The 15,127-nt window shown below is 43.7% G+C and overlaps 2 protein-coding genes across 8 annotated transcripts in view; one reads left to right on the top strand and one right to left on the bottom strand.

Annotated features, from left to right (window-relative positions):
- The first annotated feature begins 4,215 nt into the window (after positions 1-4,215).
- LOC105490092 (large ribosomal subunit protein eL42-like) lies at positions 4,216-4,609 on the top strand. The gene has a single exon (XM_011755403.3). The coding sequence runs from the start codon at positions 4,248-4,250 to the stop codon at positions 4,566-4,568; it is 321 nt and encodes a 106-aa protein (XP_011753705.2). The 5' UTR covers positions 4,216-4,247; the 3' UTR covers positions 4,569-4,609.
- A 3,911-nt stretch (positions 4,610-8,520) lies between these two features.
- LOC105490094 (ALF transcription elongation factor 3) overlaps positions 8,521-15,127 on the bottom strand; it is a 620,895-nt gene continuing 614,288 nt past the window's right edge. For all 7 annotated transcript variants that reach the window (XM_071077266.1, XM_071077269.1, XM_071077264.1 and 4 more), the window contains one exon: positions 8,521-14,234. In XM_071077266.1, coding sequence (XP_070933367.1) covers positions 14,113-14,234 — 122 coding nt within the window. In that variant the 3' untranslated portion in view covers positions 8,521-14,112. The remainder of the gene's footprint in view (positions 14,235-15,127) is intronic.

The raw sequence follows: 15,127 nt of genomic DNA, 5'->3' as shown, positions 1-15,127 counted from the left end.
AATGGGCAGAAGCATTGAAGATTATAGAATAAATTGAAAGGCCGAGCCACAGGATGTTCTTAGAATAGCAAAAATGGACAAGGAGATGGGGGTACAGAAAATGGTTAAGAGAATTTGAAGATAGACCCTATAGTTCCCAACATGCATCTAACAGAGCTTCGGAAGACAAGACAGCGGGACCAGAAGAGAGAGTGTGCTCACAGCAATCATGGAGAATGGGCTCCTAGGTCAAGGGCAGGTGACAGCCCCAGAGTGAAAGTGCCTGGGGATGGCTGAGCAGAATCATGGACAAGCTACAGCACGGTGACATTTCAGACATCGGGGATAAAGAGAAAATCCCAAACGCTTCTGGGGTCAGAGGAGTGGGGAGAGGTGAGACCGTATTACTACAAAGATGTACTGAATGCAAGAAGAAACTGGAGCAATCTCTTCCAACTTCTGAGGAAAATACTCCTGAATTAGAATTCCACAGCAAGGCCGGGCACGGTGGCTCACGTCTGTAATCCCAGCACTTTGGGAGGCCGAGGCAGGTGGATCACCTGAGGTCAGGAGTTCAAGACCAGCCTGGCCAGGTACGGTGGCTCACACCTGTAATCCTAGCACTTTGGAAGTCCAAGGCAAGTGGATCACTTGAGGTCAGGAGTTCAAGATCAGCCTGACCGACATGGTCTCTACTAAAAATACAAAAATTAGCTGGGCGTGGTGGCACATGCCTGTAGTCCTAGCTACTCAGGAGGCTGAGACAGGAGAATTGCTTGAACCCAGGAGGCGGAGGTTGCAGTGAGCTGACACTGCACCACTGCACTCCAGCCTGGGCAACAAGAGCAAAACTCTATCTCAAAAAAAAAAAAAATTCTGGAATTAGACAGTGGTGATGGTTGCATAATCTTGTGAATACACTAAAATCCACTGGACTTTGCACTTTAAAAGATAAATTTTATGCTTTGTGAATTACATATCAACTTTGAAAAACGTAATGAGTCAACTTAAATATCCATCAATAGGGAATGTTAAATAAACCAAGATGAGTTGTACTGTGGAGATACGGACCAGAAGTCCCAAGCAATGAGGTAGATCTTTCTGTACTGATACTGAACAATGTCCCAGATTTCCTACTAGATGATAAAAGCAAGTTTCAGAACACAAAACAGCATGTATAATGTGAATCTATTTGTGTTCAACACACACACACACACACACACACACACACACACACACACACACACACAAAGACATGTAAATGAATATGGACAAATATATCTAATTGACAAGAGTGGGTGCCGTGGCTCACACCTGTAATCCCAGCACTTTGGGAAGCTGAGGTGGAGGATCACTTAAGGAGCTCGAGACAAGAGTGGCTCTCTTTGGGGTGAAATGTATGGGGATTAAGGGGAACGCTTATCTATTTATATTTTGTACTTTTTAAAAGACAGTATTGTATTACTTGATTCAAAATAAATTTCAAAGAAGAAAAGGACAAAGAAATGTAGTGAACTAAAAATGGCTTACGTTAGGGTTTAGCATTGAATATTTTAAATGTTTGTCTGCTGGTTGTTTGAATTATGTCACAAAGTAACAGCTTCTATTTGCACACTGCTTTACAGTAAATAAAGCTTAGACATATTAAAAACAAAAAAGCAAAAAAAAAAAAAAAGCCCTTTAGCAAGAATAATCCAGACTGTATTACAGGTTGTTTCTTTTTTACTCTAACGTGACACTTTTAACATTCTCTTCCAAGAGCATTCTGATTGGCGCGCCTTTATCTTTTCTTTTTTGAAACAGGCTCTCATTCTGTTGCCCAGGCTGGAGTGCAGTGGTAATAGCTCAGTGTGATAATAGCTCACTGCAGCCTTGAACTCCTGGGCTCAAGTGATCCTCCTACCTCAGCCTTCCGAGTAGAGCAGCTGGGACCACAGGGATGTGTCAACACGCCTGGTTAATTCGTCTTTCTTTCTTTCTTTTTTTTTTTTGAGACAGTCTTGCTCTGTCACCAGGCTGGAGTGCAATGGTGCGATCTCAGCTCACTGCAACCTCTGCCTCCTGGGTTCAAGCAATTCTCCTGCCTCAGCCTCCCAAGTAGCTGGCACTACAGGCGTGCGCCACCACGTCCAGCTAAAGTTTTGTATTTTAGTAGAGACGGGGTTTTACCATGTTGGCCAAGATGGTTTTGATCTCCTGAACTCGTGATCTGCCCGCCTCGGCCTCCCAAAGTGTTGGGATTACAGGCGTGAGCCACCGCGCCAGGCCAATTTTTGTATTTCTTGTAGAGTCATGGTTTCGCCATGTTGCCCAGGCTAGTCTTGAACTCCTAGGCTCAAGCGAGCCGCCTGCCTCAGCCTCCCAAAGTGCTGGGATTACAGGCGTGAGCCACTGCCCCTGGCTGTTCCTTTCTTTACAGCGATGTTACCCATTTTGGTAGTTTGGGTGGATTCATACTTTTGTAGGGGAAAAGGTAGTTTTTTAATGCTTAGTTGATTATATTTAAGATAAAACGTAACACATGTGAAAGGACAACATTTTACTTGGAAAGAAGTTTCAGGAAGAGACACTGGGATGTTTTAGAGACAGAGTGATGTTGATTTCAAGGTTTATTGAGGCACTAAAAAAGTAAAATCACTGATGAATTAATATTTCCCTTTAAATATAAAAGTGCCTATGCTTACAAATCCTTAAGGCTCATTCTGTTACGGGACAATAAGATGTTTCCCCATCCCAAGAACTGCACTGTGTGAGTTTCAGGTGAATTACAGAAACAGCAAAATCTCCAAACAATAAAGGAAGTGGTCAACGACTCCATCATCTTTGCACTTGTAAATTTTAGACTCAGACAAAATACAAGATCCTTGTAGACAAATTCTTAACATTAGATGTGTTCTCCACTCCTTCCTAAGATCATGCCAAAATAATTCACTATTAAATTATTCATGATTTGAATGTGGAGTTTTCTTTGCAATATGACGAATGCAACTGTGGGGACATGAGAGAGAGAGAGACAGAGAGAGAAACAGAGAGAGAAAGAAAGAAGGAGGGTTTAACATTTGCACTGCCTCATGCAGATATAGGTAACCCCCAAAGTGAAGACTTTTGGTTCCGGGTGTCCAGGTATCTTAGAAGCAGACTGGGAGATGGGATTCCTAAACAGGAGTAAGAGATTTGGCCTGCTTAGTGGGAGAGATCCACTTAAACTTCCTAGGAAGACTTACAAGGTCACTGTTTCAGCTGATATACTTTGCAACCTCACTGCAGATTGCAAATTATTTTTGCACATTACTACACTAGAACTATGCGCAACGTCCTCATAGTTATGTGTAGATGTGCTTTCAGGAAGAAGACATTTATTGTAGGTTTTTATAATTTCTTTTTTTGTTTAGATAGAGTCTTACTCTGTCGCCCAGGCTGAAGTGCAGTGGCGCGATCTCGGCTCACTGCAACCTCCGCCTTCCAGGTTCAAGCAATTCTTCTGCCTCAGCCTGGTTTTTAGAATTTCTAATTTCAGAAAAATCACAAGCTCATTGCAGAAAATTTGGAACACAGAGATAAGCACAAAAGAAAACACCAGTCTTCCAAACGGTGAAATATTTTGATGCATGTACTCTCCAGTCTATTTATATGAATGCCTTCAAATACATTTTTATCATATATAATGTTTTGGAGTAGAAAAAAACTAAAGTTTCCATGCAAGAAGGATTCACAGATTTTGAGAAGAAAGGGCTGGAATAAGTGATTCTTACTAAAGCCACTGGTCTTTTTTTTTTTTTTTTTTTTTTTTTGAGACGGAGTCTCGCTCTGTCGCCCAGGCTGGAGTGCAGTGGCCGCATCTCAGCTCACTGCAAGCTCCGCCTCCCGGGTTCACGCCATTCTCCTGCCTCAGCCTCCCGAGTAGCTGGGACTACAGGCGCCCGCCACCTCACCCGGCTAGTTTTTTGTATTTTTTAGTAGAGACGGGGTTTCACCGTATTAGCCAGGCTGGTCTCGATCTCCTGACCTTGTGATCCGCCCGTCTTGGCCTCCCAAAGTGCTGGGATTACAGGCTTGAGCCACCGCGCCCGGCCCGCCACTGGTCTTTAATGAATTGCTTGGATTAACTTTTTTTTCCCCCACATACTCAGATACACAGATAGGAGCCCGCAACTTTCTCAGCAGTGGTGTTTGTAATGTTGCTGCTTAACAGAGCCATTACGGCGACTTGGATTAAAATAGTCACTGTCGTCTTTTTTTCTTCCCGTGCCGGTATCGCTCTCGCAAGCATGGTTAACGTCCCTAAAATCCGCCGGACTTTCTGTAAGAAGTGTGGCAAGCACCAACCCCACAAAGTGACACAGTACAAGAAGGGCAAGGATTCTCTGTATGCCCAGGGAAAGCGGCGTTATGACAGGAAGCAGAGTGGCTATGGTGGGCAAACTAAGCCGATTTTCCGGAAAAAGGCTAAAACTACAAAAAAGATTGTGCTAAGGCTTGAGTGCGTTGAGCCCAACTGCAGATCTAAGAGAATGCTGGCTATTAAAAGATGCAAGCATTTTGAACTGGGAGGAGATAAGAAGAGAAAGGGCCAAGTGATCCAGTTCTAAGTGTCATCTTTTATTATGAAGACAATAAAATCTTGAGTTTATGTTCAGTTAAAAGAAAAAAAAAAAGTCACTGTCAACACTGATGCTGGATTTTCTCCACAATCACATCCAAATGCACTAAGAAGAAGCCCCAAATGAGTATTAGATAACAAAATGAACTTGATCTGCTTTAATAGAGAATAACTAGAAGAGATATGAAAATGGTATTGGACCTAATAAAACTGCATTTTCATCAGTGCTACAATATGTACATTTTCACGACATATATTACTATACAGAATTGTCTTATTTAAAATCCTCTTCCATTCTTGAAACCATCCTAAGATCGATGCCTATAAGAAGATGAAGATCCTATAATTTGTTTTTGTGACTGCGAAAGCTGGATCACTGGAAAATTCTCGAGGGAGATAAGCTGGCTCCCAAGTTGCTGACAGCTTTCCCAAGACTGAAACACAGAATTTGAAACGGTGTTCGATATGACACACTAGGCCTTTGATATCAGAATACTGAAGTAGAGTTGCTAGCTCCATGAATAAACCTCCAAGATGACACACACAGCATAAAAAAAAGGTGGAACTTTAAATTCCTTCACTGACTGGGGCAGACTTCATGCAACGGACTTTAAATGTTTGCAGAACTGTGCTAGCAAGAGACTATTACACTGTAACAGGAGTATCTGTCCCTTAGCACCCTGCCTGAGAAAGGGTGAAGTCCAAGTGTCCACCTACTGTATTTCCTCCTGCTAATAAATATTGTGTTGCCAGGCTGGGCGCGGTGGCTCACGCCTGTAATCCCAGCACTTTGGGAGGTGGAGGAGGGCAGATCACCTGAGGTCAGGAGTTTGAGATCAGCCTGGCCAACACGGTGAAACCCCGTCTCTACTAAAAATACAAAAATTAGCTGGATGTGGTGGCAGGCGCCTGTAATCCCAGCTACTCGGGAGGCTGAGGCAGGAGAATTGCTTGAACCTGGGCTCGGGGGGTTGCAGGGAGCCAAGATTGCGCACCTGCACCCTAGCCTGAGTGACAGAATGAGACCCTCTCTCTTAAAAAAACAAAAACAAAAACAAAAAACAAAAACCGAAAGATTGTGCTGCCACTCTAGAAGTTTTTAGCCAACTACTTGGAATTTGCTTGCACTGGGCAAGGTCTCGTGCTCCTGTGAAAACGACATTAGCATTGAGTCAGGCATAAATCAGGCTGAACCTTTCATCATCTCCAGCCATGGTTCCTTTTTTTTTTTTTTAAACTGGAGAAAGGTTAGGAAAGGGGTTTCCAGTGAGTATGAAAAGAAGGGACTCTTGAGTATGTCACGATTACTTTGGTTAAGCTCAAAGCACTGATTTACCGATGCAAGGCAGACAGACACGCTGGCCCTGGGCCTAAATAATATAGCAGCTAAATATTTCAATCCAGCATTTAGGGCTTTGACCCTAGTGGTGTGCAACATCCAGATCACTGGTTGGATTTCTAGTCTTTGTCTGCATGTGTGGGGCTAGAAGGTCCAGTCATGAGTTGGGCATCACAAAGATCGATGAGATCATATGTTGATTTTCCCCTCTACTGGTACAGACACTAAGGTTTCTCCTACAAGTAAATAATTATGTTGATGCAGCCACCTAAGCCCCTAGAGAAAAAAAAAATCACCCATTTTCTCAAGAGAGGTTTCCTCTTTCTTTCCCGAAGCTCATGCGTGCCATACCTAAGTCCCTTATGACAGATCTCCTTTCTCAGAGATGAACCTCCCTGAGCAGGTGTCCTCTACCTCCTACCTCCACCCCCTAACAAAAATTACCATCAGAGGCACAAGATCCACATGAAGAGAACTCACCCTGGGGACACAGGAAGCCCGACTGTGCCACAGGCCTCTGGTGACACTCATACTGTGGTGTGCAGTACGCACGCTATTTTCTCATGGAAGACGGCAGCCATTGGAAGCTTGGACCCCATGGTGCTTCTTCCTTTTCCCATCTGGATAGCCCCTGCTTTTTTTTGGAGGGGTGGGGGGGGGACGGAGTTTTGCTCTTGTTGCCCAGGTTGGAGTGCAGTGGCACAATTTCAGCTCGCTGCAACCTCCGCCTTCCGGGTTCAAGCAATTCTTCCGCCTCAGTCTCCCAAGTAGCTGGGATTACAGGCGCCCACCACTACACTCAGCTGATTTTTTTTTATTTTTAGTAGGTTTCATCATGTTAGTCAGGCTGGTCTCAAACTCCTGACCTCAGGTGATCCGCCCGCCTTGGCATCTCAAAGTGTAGGGATTACAGGCATGAGCCATCGTGCCTGGTCCCTCTGATTTCTTGAAACTAGGGTGTGATGAGAAAGAGGAGGATGGGGTGTACCACCCACAGTGGGGTACTAGGTAGCCCTGCTGCCCTGCCCGCTTTGGTCTGTTAGAACTCTGCCTACAGCCAGGAAGGCCTCAAAGTGGTAGCCACACAGGTGAAGGAGCTCCCTCTTTGGTGTCTTCCCTGGCTGTTCCTGTCCCCTCCCATCTCATGGGGGTGGGTATAGCTACCCTGCTCTCACCCTCTTGGTCTGCTAGATCCTAGTCCAGATCTAGACCCTAGGAGAAAGTTCCATCTCCCACATTGTACACGTGTGCACCTTGGTGCCTGCAGACACAATGCATTTCCTTTGCCTCTGTTCCTACAGTAATGTTTAAAACCCTGTCAAGTGTGACACTTAGGTATTTCAAAAAGCTTGCCCAGATCTGTCGATCCTCACAGTCGCTCAGTAAGGTGATTGACATGTTGAGTTCCACTTCACATAGAGACAACTGAGGCATGGAGAGGAGCTTTATTCAAAGACCAGGTGCAGCAGGGCAAAGGAAGAGGGTGCTTGGACACTCCAGCTACTGTTCCAGCTGCTGGCCTGAACATGAGCACATTATTGTACTGGAGCTCTATTTCCTTAAAGCCTCCACTGTTGCTAACAACTGTTCTATTAATAGTAAGGAGTCAAGAAATGAAATCTGACTTATAGAACTTACAAGGAAAAAACTCTAAAGGAACAAAAAATCAACCCAGTCCAGAGGAGGACGTGTGTGTGTGTGTGTGTGTGTGTGTGTGTGTGTGTGTGTGTGAAGCCCTGGAACTTCAGGGAATTCATAATCAGTCTGCAAATTACTCAAAAGAAAGTGTCAGTGCTGCTACGTCACCACTTAAACAGGCCTCAGAGATGGCTGGTGATGCTGTGGAAGTGTCTATCAGTAAAGATCCGTGTGACGCATGCTTAGAATTACGGACATCTCAGCTACATGGCCATCCTTTGGGCTTTGTAATCACTCACGCTACAGATGAAGGTAAGATGGGAGACTCCAAGAACGTTCTTCGAAAAGTCAGATACCCTTGGCTCTTGCGGACGGAACGCTGCTTAGTGAAGTAACGCACATTCCTCGCTGCTGAGTATGTTCTTTTTGCTCCTGTGGGCATCTAGAAATGAAGGGATCCTGAATACTGGGAAAAATTCATTTTGTTTTATGGAAAATTGGAAAAGCAGCGATAAGGAAACTAGAACATCGATATTATTTTAATAACCCAACAGCACTCTGAAAATCCTAAACATGGGTACTATGTTATATCATGTCTAGATCCAAGTATTTCTGGATGAGCTTTCCTATTTTAAAAATGGGTAAAAACAAAACAAAACAAAACCAAACCCAGTCCTTGATTCAGCTTTTCAGGCTACATCAATACCCCCGGGGCTTCAACAGAAATGCTGACCCTTGTGTTGACTTGCAATTAGTGCCCTGAATTCAACCCTCAGATCAATGTCTATAAAATTGGCTGTAAGAGGTGGATTTTTAAAGTAACACACAGAGATTTAATCCCTTGATTCCCATTACTGTAAGTAAGAGCTGTGAACCTAAATCCCCTTGCAACCGACCCAAAATTTACCCCTTGCTGCCTCGGAGTGCCAATTAAAATAATACAAACCAAAACCGTGGTCAGATGTAATTAGTTTGAGAACCGAGTTTATAATTCTCCTCATGCCAGGCAAACAAGTTAACCCCTTTGGTGACAGATACAGAATAATCTGGACAAAAGGAACACAAATCTCAAGTCTGAACATTTCTTGTGCTATTTGCTGGAAGTTGTGATATTGAAAAACTGTGCTCTTCTGCGAACGGGAAAACGAGGACATAAACTCCGGTTCCAAATGGTTGGAAGTGCAGTTTATGTGGTAAGGTAGTTTTTCCCCTTTCATTAAAAAAATTTCAAGATGCCTCTTGATCGGGTTTCTTCGAAAACATATTACTTCTTAAAAATATAATTCTTATAGGGACAGACTTCAGCTGTGTAGCAGGCGAAGCTGCAGAAGAGAACGTTCTTGAAAGACTGCTGGGTGTTTCTTAGCACAAACCACCTCTGAAAGAGTATCAAGCTCAGCGGTTGGTGAAGCAAAGTCAAGTCCCTGTCCCACCCATCTTTGGGATGAGAAGTTCCCCATGGTGACCCTGAGTTAGGCTTCTTCTGTGCCCCTCTGCTTGGTTAATGAGGACTCAACTGAACTGCCCATCTGCAAACAAACCCTTTCTGCATTTTTCTCTCTAGACACGAGTGAATTGTGTCAGATGGTATAGGGGGAAAAAGACAAAGGATATTTGAATCTCAGGATATGGGCTGGATCGGGTGAAGGGATGGTTTTGCTTTTGTTGCTGTTTCTGCTTCTTTAGTTTGGGGAGGAGGATAAGGAAAAGGGAGGGAGATAAGGCTAAAAATGAGGTTAACAAACATACCCTCCCACATAGGGGATACTTCATGTCAAGCCACTGGTCTAACACCTCCGTCTTCTTTAGTTCAAAATTCTCTTATTTTACTCAACCAAAAATTGCAAACATGATTCCACCATGTTCGTTTCAGTTGTGCGCAGTTCCCTGACTGCACACAAGTCATGGAAGTAACTTGTGACTCTAAAGAATGACAAGCAAAGAGGCATCCCAGGGCTACTGGTTGAAGAGGAACTCTGTGGCCATTGAGATGACCTTCTCAAGCTTCCTGTTGAGCCTTCACTGGGACGCTGGAGAGTGTGCATGTGCATATGTGCATGTATGTGCGTGCGTGTGTGTGTATATGTATCAGGAAATAGCAAAGACAAATAGTAAACTATAGTTATAATGAAGAAAAACATACTTTTTTTCCATGAAAAATGTCAGACTTCATACTGATAATCTGTGGGAGCTACATTTAAGCCATTTATGAAACAAAAAGATTGCTTTTAAAGAGATTATAAACTGGGAGCCAGAACAACTGACTTGAACGTATTTTGATTCTCAAGTTTCCTTGTAAAAATATTCATAGAAATTGGTAGACGTCTTTTACGTACAACTCAACTTCTCTCATTTACAACATAAATCATTTAATGTAACATTTGCAACCTTAGAAAGGCAGACATATTTAATCCAAGTCCGTTTATAAATTCCAATTTCACATGGATTAAAAACTGCAGATAAATTAAGTCACAATAATATCCTGTACATGCATTAAGGCTGGTGACTGCTAAAGTCTCTTGGGAATCTACAAATAAGAAATCACACGCAGATTACTGGGTCTGAAGAGTGTCTACATTATTAAAAAAATCTTGCTTTTTTTTTTGGTGATGCAGATTTCAACAGTAACTCTGGAAAACTGTGAAAAATGTTATTTAAAAATATATATGTATATGCTACTGCACAGTTTCAAAGATGTGATTCATAAATAATGTTGGCTGCACTGATTAATTTTATAACAATTACTGCACTTCCAAGTTGATGCGAACACGCAGTGACTTTGACTCAATATTAGGCACTAGTAATATCCTTCAGGCGTACTACAGTTTTATGTTAGCTGTATTGTACATATATATTTTTAAATGTATGCATTTATACAAACTGTGTCTATTATGTATGGGTGTCAGAAATGTACACATCACTGTTATATAATACACATATCATTGTTGTACATATTAGGAGAAGTTTTAGTGCAGAACGTCTCATTGCATTGCATTCCATGTGTTCAATCTAGTACACAAATTTGTCAACTCTTCAGAGTATTTTTCCAGTACATTCCTCATTAGATCGTGGGTTTCAAGTTTCCATTTGCAATTTGAATGTTGCCAGAAATCTCTGTCTTAACCAAACCTCTCTCTCCAGGCACGATTCTGCACGTGAGTCTGATCTGTGCAGAGCAGTATCATCAAAAATGCCAAATTTTGATTAGGAATATACCTGGGCTACTCTCTTTCAAAGGCAATTGAACATTGTGATAAAGGATAGCATCCATTCAGGTCATGGAAGCATATGGTCAGTTGAACTTGGGTTGAACTTCGGAGGCAAATGTACGTCTTCAAAGAAAAAGATGTGGTGATAAAAATTATTTGCTTAAATGTGAGAGTCTCTGGAAGGATATACATCAAACTGCGAGCAGTGGTTGTCTCAGGCAGAAGGGACAACCGGGGACTTTTTCTACTTTCTACATTTCTGTACTGTTGGAATTCTTACAATGAGTAGGTATTACTTTTCTAATCAGAAAACACAAGAAAGATATTTCAACTTGAAACAAAACAAAACAGGCCAGGCATGGTGGCTCATGCCTGTAATCCCAGCACTTTGGGAGGCCGAGGCCAGAGGATCGCTTGAGCCCAGGAGTTTGAGACCAGCCTGGGCAACATAGTGAGACCCCATCTCTACAAAAAAATAAAGAAAAAATTAGCTGGGTGTGGTGGCATGTGCCTATCTTCCCAGCTGCTTGGGAGGCTGAGGCAGGAGGATCGCTTGAGCCCAGGAGTTTGAGGCTGCGGGGAGCCACGATCACGCCACCGCACTCCAGCTTGGGCCACAGAACCAGACCCGGTCTCAAAGCCAAACCAAACCAAACCAGTAACAACAGCAGCAACAACAAAACTAAGTAAAAGGAACAAGTTATGAATGGCTTTCACAAGCAACAATCGGAGGATGGTTTCTAACCAAAATCACCTATGCCAAACGCCACAGAAACTGCTGTGCTCCACAGATGAAACGAGAGACGGTCATAGGAACTGCATGCTCTGACCACTGCCCGCAAGGGCAAGTTGCAAGAAGTTTTCCTGGGAAACGTGGGCCATCAGAGTGCTGATAAAACACTGCTGGCTCACCTGTCAAACGGGGCTTCACAGGGAAGCTCATCACACAGATGCCACAACAAAGCCTGCAACTTTCCAGGAAGGCAAGATCAGAGAAGCTCTCCAGGGATGCAGGACAGACCTCCAGGGCCATCCCTTTATGTGTTTGAATATTTCATCAGGATTCTTCAAGAGTAAGTAGGACAAAGTCTCAGTCCTCCAAAAAAATGACTCAAAATTTCTTAAGTTAGGTTCAAGCTTCCGACATAGGATGAGATTGTGAACTCTGACAAAAATTAGTTGAAAGGGCTGGGTGTGGTGGCTCACGCCTGTAATCACAGCACTTTGGGAGGTGGAGGCGGGTGGATCACCTGAGGTCAGGAGTTTGAGACCAGCCTGGCCAACACTGTGAAACCTAGTCTCTACTAAAAATACAAAAATTAGCTGGGCATGGTGGTACATGCCTGTAATCCCAGCTACTCGGGAGGCTGAGGCAGGAGAATCATTGAACCCAGGAGGCAGAGGTTGCAGTGAGCCGAGATCGTGCCACTGTACTCCAGCCTGGGCGACAGAGCGAAACTCGTCTCAAAAAAAAGTGAAAGGATTGTAAGAAGCACCGCAGTTGGAGACATGTAAAATGGAAATTATCTTAATATTTCCAAATGCTTGAAGGCCAAAGCCAAATGCAAATCCCACAAGCCCTCTACTTGCTGTTTTCAATTTATTTCAAATCATCTAAGTTGTTCAATCATTTATACAATTTTGAATCAGTGCTCAGAGCTAGGGAATCACAATGATCTTATTTCCCACCTACAGATCAGGCTGACAAAAATGTTAACAGTACAACCCAACCTGAAAGAATATCAGTGAATGTATAGAGACCAGCACCTAGTCTAAGTATTTTGTGCCGTCATCACCTTGAAAAAATGGATTGCTCCATATGCTGCACCGCCTGCCTCTCTCAGACCGTCCTGGTGCAACTTTATCAAGCAACAGACCTCGAGGACATTATTTTTGTTTTTAAAGTGTGGCAAGATAGACCCTCTTTTTCAGGAGTTACTTTCTCTTCGCCAAGATTTCCTATCCAAATATATGTAACAAGATGACTAAATCTAGGGCATAAGACACTATAAAAGAAAAAACATCAGACAAAAACTGTAAACAAGATGTCAAAGAAACTAAAATGTAAGCTTAATTAAAAAAAGAAAACAAGAGAAAAACTCAGAGCAAGGTGTAAACACACCAGACACACAGGACACAGGAAGAGGCTCTGGTTGCTGCTGCCCCAGAAAAGAACTGTGGTCCGCACTGCAAGCAGCCTGCTAATCAAAGCCGGAAAACTCGCCCCCAAATCAAAACGCATCACAGGGCTGCAGTGGCACACTCTGCATGAGTGTGAGAGAATCAGACAGCATTATCATGGCAAAGAGCTCTTAGCCTGGTAAGCAAAGGATTCAGGCTCCTACTGAAGGGACATTCTAGGTCATGGCCTCATTTAGCCAAGAAAATCTGTAAGAAAGCTACTGGTGGAAAGAAAAGACTTGCAACAGATTGGCTGACAAATGCCATGTGGCTCTACAGCCACCGAGTCACAGTGGCAGGAAGAAGAAATGCATGTGGCTGGTGGGTTTGTTATCACAGGCGCAGAAACCTTCAACTCCTAACTGAGCTCCAACACACAGGCACTGCTGCTTCAGTGTCTGTGAACTTTCAAAGATGCGGAGTTTTCGCTAAATCTCAGTGCCATCTGCACACTACTTGGAGGTGGGGCTGGGAAGGGCTGTGAGTGTCCATCCGTTTGCCTGGAATGCATTGAGCTGACAATAAAGTCAGATGGGGGAAGGGAATTAGAGGAAGAGCAGGGTATTTGGTAACATGCAATCTAGGAAACTTCTGGCACAAAAATATCTGGCTTATTTTCATTATTCAATTACCCATTAATACATACCGATCAAAAAATAATTGGGGAATAGTATATTAATACCGAAAGTAATCAACAGTATAAGAGCAGGTCTATGTTCACCAGCAGTCAAGCTTTTGGTGTGCTGTATTGCACCTGGTTAACTAACCCATGAGATTTTGGTTGAATTTTCTAAGAAGTCATGGTTTAGCACTGGAATAGAAAGTGTGCGTCTGTGATTGTGTGTGAGTATGGTGTGTGTGTGTGTGTGTGTGTGTATTTCTTCTAACTAGAAACCTCTGATCACTTTGTCTAGCCTGGGATTATGGAAACTAGACAAAGAAGGTGTGTTCTGAAGAGCTGTGTTTCTTACACACATACACAGGCGGCTTCTTATATACCCACACATACAAACACACATGCCCTGCAAAAGACCATTGTTCAATGCTGAGGAAATGTTCACCGCAGTCTGATGAATGCTGTGGCTGGGAATTTCAGTAGCACAGTGTCCAAAAGTGTTGAGCCATCTGTGGAGACCAGAGCCCGATCTGGCTCCAGGGTGAGGTCCCTATGACAGGTGGGCGCTGTTCCGCAGCCAGTGCAGGCCCTGTTGGGAGTACTGGACCAGGTGCTCCATGCTGCTGTGCAGGGTGACCGGCCCCATGAGCAGATCCAGGTCGTTGAAGAATTCTGGGGGACAGAGAGAGTCGTTAAGAATGCCACAGATGCGAGGTGTGCTACCCTGAGCAAACGATGTAAGAAAAAATTGCATTCATGGTCTCTATATAAATCAAGGGTTCTCTGTTCCATCACGGAACTTAACATTCCTTTGAACAAAATAAAATCCAAGGGTGGGGAACTCATCCTATATCCAAATAAATAAATACATGATATCTGCCATTTCTAAGTCAAATCAATAGTATTTGCTTAGCCAAATCGCAAAGAAAATCCATATCCTCTGGCTGCATTCTCCTAGTCCAGTAATGCTTCCCACTCCTGAATGTGAGTGTGGCTCCATTGTCCCTCACCCTGTATTCAATTCAGGCCTGTGCTGAGCCCCCGGAGTGAGTCCAAGGGGTGAGGCTCTAGTTTTCTAGGGGTAAATCAGAGATGGGCCATGAGACACCTGAACTGAAGTCACCTTCTAGCTTTTGAACATTCCCTAGGTTTGCCCTTTCACCAAACATTTATGATGTGGCCAGGCACAGTGGCTCACACCTGTAATTCCGGCACTTTAGGAAGCAGAGGCCGGTAGATTGCTTGAGGTCAGGAGATCGTGACCAGCTGGGCCAACATGGCAAAACCCAGTCTCTACTAAAGACATAAACAAACATTAGCTGGGTGTGGTGGTGCACACCTGTAATCCCAGCTACTCCGGAGGCTGAGGTGGGAGAATCGCTTGAACCCGGGAGGCGGAGGTTGCAGTGAGCTGAGATTGTGCCACTGCACTCCAGCCTGGGCCACAGAGCAAGACTCTGCCTCAAAAACAAACAAATATTTATGATGTACCAAGGCACTCTGCTAGGTGCAGGGGGGTAGGGGAGGATAGCAGGATGAATCGTGTGGGCTCTGCTGTCTCTAAG

Source organism: Macaca nemestrina, chromosome 13 (assembly GCF_043159975.1).
Source record: "Macaca nemestrina isolate mMacNem1 chromosome 13, mMacNem.hap1, whole genome shotgun sequence".
Classification (NCBI taxonomy): domain Eukaryota; kingdom Metazoa; phylum Chordata; class Mammalia; order Primates; family Cercopithecidae; genus Macaca; species Macaca nemestrina.
This window is presented reverse-complemented; position numbering and strand designations above follow the sequence as displayed.

Bases quoted from the DNA above. Each gene is read 5' to 3' on its own strand.
- LOC105490092 (XM_011755403.3), top strand. From the start codon at position 4,248: ATGGTTAACGTCCCTAAAATCCGCCGGACTTTCTGTAAGAAGTGTGGC.